This window comes from Argopecten irradians, chromosome 1 (assembly GCF_041381155.1).
Source record: "Argopecten irradians isolate NY chromosome 1, Ai_NY, whole genome shotgun sequence".
Taxonomy (NCBI): Eukaryota; Metazoa; Mollusca; class Bivalvia; order Pectinida; family Pectinidae; genus Argopecten; species Argopecten irradians.
In genome coordinates, this window is record NC_091134.1 from 14977337 (window position 1) to 14987703 (window position 10367).

Here is a 10367-nt window from a genome sequence, read left to right on the forward strand (position 1 = left end):
GTGACTCTCTTTATAAGCCTATTGTATAAGAAGTCATGTATTTTGATTTGTTTGTTTGTATCGATAATTTTGTCACAATAACGTATGCGGATAGCGGTGATAGATCTACAACGGAATTAAAGTCTCTTTAAAAGTATACATCTGAGTCGGACGTATGTTTTGCTCACCTATAAACTTTACTGTTACAGTACATGTTTCCTCTATTTGTGTTTTAATCAAAATATTTCAAGCTCTCAAATCAATGCATAAACGCTCTTTTTATGGTTATTAATTTCATATCTACAGGTATTCCGCTAAACCTGCCAATATTAATAGGCTTTAAAAAAAATCTTATATATAATAGGGAAAAAATTAAAAAGCCTTATAATATAGGCGGACAAATATACAGGTTGAATGTTATAATGGGCGATATATGTGTGCCTAGTTATAAAACTGTATACATGTTTAGTTTCATTTTTATAACACATCGAATCAAATTGAAGCAGGCATATTTATATACATGTTACTTGTTCTTTATATCGACCTGGATTGATAATAAATGTTTAACTTTAAGCATTTATTGATGTAGATTCAGGCGTGTACTTACCAAAGACTTCCGTACTCCAGTGCATACACATCATTTTCATGTTCATTTTAGAATCAATAGAACGTCAACTGATTACGTTTATGCACAAAATCTATAAGTTCTTATTGTTTTACTTGAATCGCAAATAGTGCCAATGAGAATTAGAGACCGTTTCAAATCAAGATGCTTAAAATGAACAAACATACATTAAGGACAGTTGTGATATATTCTCAGGTGCGCATTAGGATCTCTAGGAATAAAATCAACTTTGCTAGCCAAGGTAGCATCGTGTATTCAGATAGATCGTGCATCGCGTAAGGACATTTTTCGAAAGACAATTTGCATGTGTACTGGATTAGCTTCATATCAAATATAATTCAATAATTTTAAATCTCTATTAGCATGACAAAGGGTTTCTATTTGTAAAAATAATATTAACAACACATGATAGTGAGTCGAAATCTAAATCTTCCTATTAGTGTATATGTGCGGTGACTGAACCACTTATGCTATACATATATGAACCTGCAACTGAAGATCATTTATACACAGTCTCGCTGATATTGAAATACGGTACAATATCTTATCAACTATGTTTTTCTCGTTAGGTGCGACCACATAGGAAGAACATTTTTAGGAATCGTCGGATTTGAACACACGATAACAAAGTTTTATACTGGATAGTGGGAAAAAGTCGGCAAATAATTCTCAGATAAGATGAAGAACTTCGGACAAGGCATTTTTTAAAATTAACACGATAGCAAAACATCGCCTGAAAGAAGTGTTTTCTTATAATTTCATTCATAGAGTTGTAAAACTATTACCGCTTGTGTTCATTGATTTTCATAACATTTCTGATGGATTTGTGTTCAGTCAAAACGGTAAGTAGTATCGTTGTTTTGTAATTAATAATTAACGATACGCTTCATCCAACGGTATTTTTATATGACATTTTTTATAAGCGATGTTTCAAGTTTTACAACATTTACAACATTTCAATAGGGGTTGTAAACGCAAATAATCTGTTTTTGTTTCACTTTCTATGTAAGAAAGCGAAGTCAAACTTAGCTCACACACAAAAACGTAAATGTTCAATATTTTAAACGGCCTAATGCGAGTTTTGAGCATACAATTTATCCAAGCACAAAATCAATTTTCGAATGGTATATTTACTGTATTAGAGCAATAAATAAAGAGCTTTTATGTATCTTATCTTATCATTTTCTAATATTACGCTTTATTAATATTTTCAATTCGTCTACTTGTAGTGCTTTGAAATGCTGACAAGTTATATTCAAGATAAATTATGTTTTTTTAACTTCATATTGCATTGGTTTTACATATATCTGATAAATATGCAAAAGACATGTTAGGGGTGCAACATTGCCGATGACTGGTTATTTCTATATATTCAAAACAGGAGCATCAGATGACTCAGTATTTTTCTTCAACAGTAAACATAACTAACTTTTATTAATACCATCATTGAAAAGTTTTAACTTCTTATTTTACTTTATGATAAATATATTTAAAATAATTCATTGCATCCTGAAAACAATACATGATACTTTGCCTCATATGGAATGAGGTATTAATTGCGCAGACAGCAAAAACAAACTAATTATTTTATAGATACATTTGTATAAATTAGACACAAGATTGAACATCAATTATTGTCCAAAATATAAATACTGTACTCTTATGGACCATCTTTAGCTTAATTAATCAGTTCAGGTTATATAAGAAATAAAAATGAATAAACAATGTTAATTACTTAATCCTTTCCAATCCTCAACTGAACGAAGCCTATATTTCTTCGTCAAGTAGTTAACGGTAATAATAATGTGGTTTTTTTTTATTAAATTAAAATGCAATTTTATTTGCGTTTCAGTAATTACCCTACTATGAAGTACAAAGAATGTGATGTTTCGATGACAGCGATTAAGACAGTACGATAGATTTCAATACTCGCCATAGCGAAAAGATGGTGAAATTCCTATTTAACTTTTGTATTTCGCATGTTAACGAAATATGACTACTACAATGATGCTGCGATTTGGGACAAAAGCTGCCGAAATCAATTCTACTGTAATTGTCCAAGATTACAAACGTTTGTGTACTCCTGCTGTATCGTTCCCAACATTGAACGAAACGTCTGATACTGACGCTACAAACTTTGCTAGGGAACTTGACGAAATAACGGCAGCGATCAACCTTTATTTTCCTCCGGTTTTAGTTATCATGGGAACTATTTGTAACTGTATTGTCATCAAAGTCATGCGCAGTATGTATTTCCGGTTCCTTTCGACGTCACTTTACATTGCAATCAACGCATTTATCGATAATTTCAGTTTATTGTTCTTGTTAACGGTGCATTGGATTAATGCAAACTTCCCTTGGATCATATATAGAGGAATAAACGCACATTTCATGTGTAAAGCCTTCAACTTCTTCGGTTGGACAAGTAGCGATTTTGGAATTTTATTGACTGCAGCTATGACTCTAGAAAGAAGCCTTGCCATTACTTTCCCATTAAAAGCTCAGAAATGGTGCAGTGTATCCCGTGCAAAGCACATGTCAATACTGTTGCTGATACTTGCTGTTTTAAAAGACGCCCATTTCCTATTCACGTCTGGGCTGATGTCGCAAAATCAAAGATACAAGCTCTGCGAAATATCTTCGAAAAATAAAAATATGGTGATATTTTGGCGTCAGATATGGCCGTGGATCCACCATAGTTTTCTATTCGTAATGTTCACTGTAATCATTATCAGTAACATCATCATTCTCCGGCATGTCAAGTTGTCCTACATGGTACAGAAGGCAGCGAATGTTTATTACAGAACTGGAAATAACAAAAGGCTAGAAAACAGACCTCAGGCGTCATCAAACCATAGATCTCGCAGACGGCAAATCCTTTTGATGTTGTTAGCGGATTCTATAACAATTATTGTATGTACATTGCCGTTTTCAATTTACACGAGTGTAACATCAAATGTAGTGATAGAAGATGACGAGGCTAAGTCTGTGGATCTTCTAATCTACTCGGCGTCTTTCTATCTTCTATATATCAACAGGTGTGCAAACTTCTATCTGTATTGCCTCAGTGGTTCGAGATTTCGGTTTGCTTTAAGATTTGTATGTACATATAAACGAACGGTCACGAATTCTTATCGGATGGCAAGCAACGCATATTCAGCCCAGGAAACTCAAATAGACTGTCAACTTAATTCTACAGCTGAGATAGAGGACCAACTCGACACTTACGTCTGTAGGATGTGCGAGTCGTGAAAATTTTTGTTGAATTGTATCAAAATAAATATATTTCATTTTAATCATATTTGCTGGTTCGAAGACCTGTGATTATAGTCTATATTTTGTTTACGTTTTTGATTGACAGAACTGACAATATATATTATTGTTCACTGTGATCATATCTTAATAGTGTCCCCATGAAATTGCACCTAGCAAATAAATAAAATAAAGTTATTGACAAGCACATTCGTGAAATCTATATCCCCCGCTTTCGTTAATTAAAGGCCCATAGCTCTGCCAAATAATGTGCTATGAAAGTGCCAATCGAACTTGGCTAAGGCCCCGCGACATTTGACCGTGTTACTAAGTTTCGACAAAATCCGCTTATATCTGCGAGAGATATTGAACGGAAATAGGTGAAAATGCCGATTTTCATTTATCAAAGGGCCATAACTCCGCCAAACAGGGTAAGATGAAAGTGCCGAGCGAAATCATTCGGGCCCTTGGCATATTTAACAATGTGTTTCAAAAAAATGTGGTAGTTATTGCGAAGAAACCAAGCGTTACAGACAGACGGAAAGACCCAAATGATTATTCCCCGTTTCGGTGACAGCGGGGGATAAAAATAAGCGTTAGATAACACTCCATTGCTATTTATATCATCCATATAGGGTTTTAATTTAAAATTGTACATATGGTTGGGCGAAAGGGTTATATTGACCATTTACATAAAAACGTTGTTTTTTCTCTGCAACTATAAGCATTTGCTTACAATCTTACGGGATATCTTTCATGGAGTGATGATTCATTAATGCATTTTAATCGTTTTGATGAACGAATCATTTCAATGTTTGTTGAATGCATTACATTGCAAGGCAGTATAATTAAAATATTTTTCGAAGTGTATGTAAATTGATTTCATTCGTTTTTAGAACTTATTAACGATATTTAAAGGAACCCATTACACGTTTTCCTAACCGTTCCGAAGTGTCCTTTGTATTCCACCATCATCTGGCGGAAAGTTCGTACGGAAAAGTGTCTTTTACAAAATTTATAAAAGCACATTATTCTGCATAAACGTCTGATGGCTTAATATCATGGGTGATCAATCAATGCAACCCACAACCTTTTAAAGCAGCATAATATGAACGACACGACATCAGAGACATTGTCCTGTTTCATGATCAAACATTTACTGAGATTCTTTGACGCTATACATCTCAACCTGCCTGTCAGCCATGACAAATTGTGAACATCATCTACCACTTCTTAGGTTGCAACGCATAAATTACAACCACCACCTCCTCAATTTTATATGGAAACAGGCTTCAGAGCTCGTACATCAATATTGTCTCTTTTAAATATATGTTGGCTGGAGATAATGATAGCTTGGTTTAAAAGGGAGATCCCTGTTGAACGCCTTTGAAACAAATCTCATGTTTTATTAATCAGCCTTCGTTTTTCATCAATTATATTGAATTTCATTATATTATATTTTGAAAATAATGTTGTTTAGAATTTTTTCAAAATGTTGGCCTATGCACAGCATGTATGCGTTCTACCTGTACTACTCTTGTCACACGGGATAAAGAGTTAAATAGTTTAAGAAAGACAACATTGTTAAGTTTTGTAATGTATTATTAAAACAAAAGAATGTTTCTTAGCTATTGTGTTCTATTATTGAAGTATACATACTCGTATAACACCAAATTGTAAAAAAAGTTTGGGTCCTTCAGCTTAAACTCCAAGGAAAGACATGTTGAAATCGTTTGTTTGTTTGTTTGTTTGATTAATAAACGTCCTATTAACAGTCAGGGTCATGCAAGGACGGCCTCCCATTAATGCGGCGTGTAGCGTGTGTGTAGTACGGGGTGCGTGTTTTGGGAGACTGGTATGCTTGTGTCTTCTTGTATAGCGGATGAGCTGACCTTTTTATTGTGCTATAGCACTGGAGCGTGCCGCCAAAGACACCAAGCAACGCACCTCATCCGGTCGAATTACACTGATAACGGGCGTGCCTTAATGAAATCTTGCACATTAGAAAACAAATGGATATCAGGCTTGTTTTAGATTATTTCACCACCGGTAATAACTTAAATAACACATCAAATTGGCCATGTAGGTAGGGCGTAAGAATTGTACCTACTGTTTCTATTGCATGATATTATATTTTCTCCCCTTCCTAACTTAACTTTCTTCTTCCTAAAGTCTCACTTGACACCGCCTCACTTTTGGCATTCGATTGAGCGCTCGACCCTGTAAGGTAGAATCTGGGTTCTGACCCCTGGCTGAGACACGCCATAATCTATAGAGGAGGTAGATTCTGCCCCTGCTGCTGCTTAGTGCTCAGCATTAAGGAAATGGGAAAACTGGTTTGTTCGTTGCCATTATAATGTGACCGCGTGGGTGTGTTGCTTGGTGTCTTTGGCGGCTTGTTTCAGTGATATAACACTACAAAAAGGGCAAGGGTTCCACTATACAAGAAGACACAACTCGAACATACCACAGTCTTCCAAAACTCGTACCCCGCACTTCACACACGCAAGACATGACTTAAACGAGAGGTCATCCTTAAATGACCCTAGACTAAAGGACGTAAAGATAATAAACAAACCAAGCGTAACTAAAATTGTAATTTATCTTTTTTTGTCTAGACTGTTCCCAAAGATTTGATGACCATGCCATATGTATGTGTAACGTGTGCCTGATATTATTATTATCAAAGTTTCATTTTCCGTTTGAAAGCTGTCATGTTCAACGTAAACATGACATATAATATCTCAAAACACTTTTATAATCAGTCTCAATTTTGAACATGAAATATTGTTTTAGAAGAGGGGGTTGATACCCTCTTTATTGACAGTTGAAGGATTATGTGAGAAGCAATCAGTCTACAGCTTAAAAACATGAAATTTCAATTTCAGACATGAGTTTTTGTTTACGAGACAATTTATTGATAGGATGGGGTAAGGGCATTTAAGACGCTATCAATCTACAACAAAAACAAACTCTGACTTTGCAATTTCAAACATGACAAGAGAAAGTGTTGACAACATGCGGATGGGGATGTCAGCTGCTATCGATCTATTTGTGTACCTTCATTATATTCTCTATATTTTTATATTGTATATACTTCCCCTGGTTGCAAATTGTAAACAATAAAAAGGCAAACATCGAATAAAGTTGCATGATGAGATCATATTGTGGATTTTGTCATTTTATGAACAGATGACTAGTTGAGTCATTCTTCGTGTACCATTTTCTCGCAAAATTTTATTTTTATATATCATTTCACAATTTGCATGTTCTTATTAAACAGCTGATGGTTGAAACATGATCGATTTATTAAGATAGTATCGGTATTGATGCGTACACATCCCCCAGCTAACTACCGGTATTATGATATTCGCCAAATCAAAAGAAATGGCACCTACGCGAATAGCTTCCAAACAGTAAATCGGGAAAGGTGGGGTTGGCAAACCCGCCCATGCTCCGATTTCTTTCTGCAGTGTTAAAGGTCTAGGTCTATAACTACTTTATTTAAATTATTTTTGTTAATAAATGATACTTCATTCTTTATTTTATACCAATTTATAATTATTTTACTATAAATTGATTTTTTCAAAGGAAAAAGTTCAAAATTTTGTCATGATAAAAAATGAAGATATTGGGTTTGCTCGAAATATGTGGCATGTTATCGATTTTGTCCACACTTTTAAACCATTTTAAAAACGTGTTATAGGTATAATCTTATAACAGATCCTTTTTAAAAAAATGAAAGCCGGGAAAATAGTCTTTTATAGGCTGAAATGTAGCCAGGAGAATTTTCTAAAAAAAAATCAATACTTGCCAAAGGTGACTGTAAATTCAAAATTGATCAAAGATACCATAATGAAACAACAGTTAGTGATAGAATTTTGTTAACTAACATACATGTATCTACCTCTTTATACCAATTTTCACTTAATTGTGACATCACTTAAATTTCAGCCAATCAGATGCCTCCGTTTTGTTACCATGGCAACCAATATTTTCAAAGGTGTAACCATGATATTAAGCATATAAAATTATTACTGTTTTCACATTTTCACTAGGACTAAGGAATCATAAACTTGAAATGTTTAGCTAGGTATACTAACAAAGAAGTGGTCCGTTGCTACCTGCACTCTTTTTCAAATCACTCAAAACTAACTTGCATATAGACAGAAAAAGCCATGAGAATATTTTTAATGCGGGGTAAATTTGTGGACAATACACGTACCAGGTAGAAATGAGATAACAAATAGCAATGCTTCGTTTTTGTTTTTTTCCCAAAAGAGTTAATATTTCGTAAAAAGTATGATTTCACACAAAATTTTCCGTTAAAAATCTAAAAGAAATTACCTAAATATAAATTATACGATCTACTAAAATGATTAATGAATAAAGCGTGTTGAATATTTAAAAAAGGCTAACCTATTTTGGCATTGTTGCGCAGGTAGTTTAATGAAAATGAATACGAAGAATTCAGGCCTTTTGGGCCTTTTGGAAATCACAAAAGGAAAAAGTAGGGATAACTAATAGTACTTTCGATATGCAAAGTTTCAAGAAAATTGGGCCGTAGGCAGTTTCTATGAGATTTAAAACATTAGCTTGAATACCATCTTTATCAACCATACGTACATTACCTGGTCTTATTTAAACATTCTTTGACAGTTTGGAAAATTCTCATAAAGAAATGGGATTTCCCTGATGTCTATTTTTCTCGACGTGGTATGTGGCTTCAGTCGATAAACTAGTTACTTGACCTGCATTAAAGAAATGCTTATAATCATGTGTCAATATTACTGCTATCCGTAACACCAAGTGTTTTAAAAAATGAAATCACTAGACATGGAACTTAAATCCTTAAGCATTCGCAAACAAAAACACATATAAAATTGATTGATGTGGCTTAGGAAAATAAAGTAATTGTATATAATAATGGATGCATAGAAAAAGCTTGCTTCCAAAGCTTGGAACATCGGCTCCACATTGTTAAGCGTCGTAGGGATGCTTGGAAACGGAATGTACAAATTGGATCATTTTAATTGTATAACTACATGGGTATATTAATATAAAAACAAGTGTTTTTGTTTAATTTCAATTGAAGCTGATTCTTATTTCTAGTTGTTTTGGGCATACGTCATGTCACTCCGTTGAGATCCAGCTTTGATTGATTAGTCTTTCGTCACGTCGAAACGGTGGGTCAGTAGCCTGGATGTAAACCAGATGGTACAGGGACACACATAGTTGTATTTAGTATCAGTAGATTTAGAATCAGAAGACGTTCAGTAGTTATCTTATTTATCGGTATATATAAGGCAGGTATTCGGTCATGCCGTAGCTGTTTTAAATATATACTAAAATGTGGCGAGTATTAACGAGAATGGAAAAAGTCTACGTCTCCTCATCAGTGCTACAATCTTTACCTAACAAAACAAAACATTAATCAATTACAACATTTCAACATTAGGTAAATGAACGACTCCCTGTATAAACCCATTGTTAACAGAGAAGGCTCATTTCGCTTTTCAATTTTCATGAAAACACAATATGCAATTGCCACAGATAATTTCTTTACAAATCAGCTTTAGATTTTATTTTGCTAGTGACCTTGAAACGAAATTACTTTACATGGTTTCCATAGTAACATAAAAAATAACAAACATGGAAGGTCTACATTAGCAAAAGGCACAACTAGGGCACTAGTCTAATGTATATAGAAACTTTCAAGGAGCTGTGTTCAATGGTATTTGAGTTAAAGCCCCGAAAAAAAATTCGGACGGGCGGGCGGATGCACGGAGCCCAATTTAATATCCCCCGCAAACGCGTTTCACGGGGGATAATTAACTAGAAATTATTCAGCATTTATGTCACTATTTTTTAACTTCATCGGGGTTTGAAAGAAATTTATTTACAAACAAATCCGCATAGATTATTCTCACAAAAGTTTACAAACAAAATGTATTTCATAACCCGATGAAGTTTAGAAATGGTTACATTAATGCTCATAATTAATTTTTCCGACTACTTAATAACATAAAAAAGGTACGATTCCGTTGATTTTTTCAAAATCGAAATGCAACGTCGACGTCTCTATTGTGACGTCATGATAACTTCGGGTTTTCGCGCCATTCTCGGATATTCTCTTCATAGTATATTAAAAAAAAGAAATCTGCCAATCTGAAATTCGGATTTAGTATGAGAACAAACAAAAATTAATTATGTACTATTTAATGTTAATAGATTCCATAGTTGCAGGTTCTAAGCCAGATAAACCTTTTGTTATAAGTGATATGAGTTTTTGTTGTATGTACTGAAAAAAAACAAGTTGAACGATACACGTCCTCTGGGACTCTCGTTTAATTACTTAGCGCTCAGCATACAGGGAGTGGGACGACTGGTTCGCCCGTTGTCAGTATAATGTGACTGGGTGGAGTGTGTTGCTTGGTGTCTTCGGCGGCATGCTTCAGTGATATAGCACTATAAAAAGGGCAACAGTTCCACTATACAAGAAGACACAACA

General features: G+C 34.3%; 1 protein-coding gene across 1 annotated transcript; it reads left to right on the plus strand.

Annotated features, from left to right (window-relative positions):
• The first annotated feature begins 1236 nt into the window (after positions 1-1236).
• On the plus strand, positions 1237-7021 carry LOC138309754 (probable G-protein coupled receptor B0563.6). The gene is made up of 2 exons (XM_069250970.1): positions 1237-1446; positions 2457-7021. The coding sequence occupies exon 2, from the start codon at positions 2597-2599 to the stop codon at positions 3854-3856; it is 1260 nt and encodes a 419-aa protein (XP_069107071.1). The 5' UTR covers positions 1237-1446; positions 2457-2596; the 3' UTR covers positions 3857-7021.
• The last annotated feature ends 3346 nt before the right edge of the window (positions 7022-10367 follow it).

What these genes read in the sequence shown, in the direction of transcription:
- LOC138309754 (XM_069250970.1), top strand. Translation starts at nt 2,597, where the DNA reads ATGACTACTACAATGATGCTGCGATTTGGGACAAAAGCTGCCGAAATC.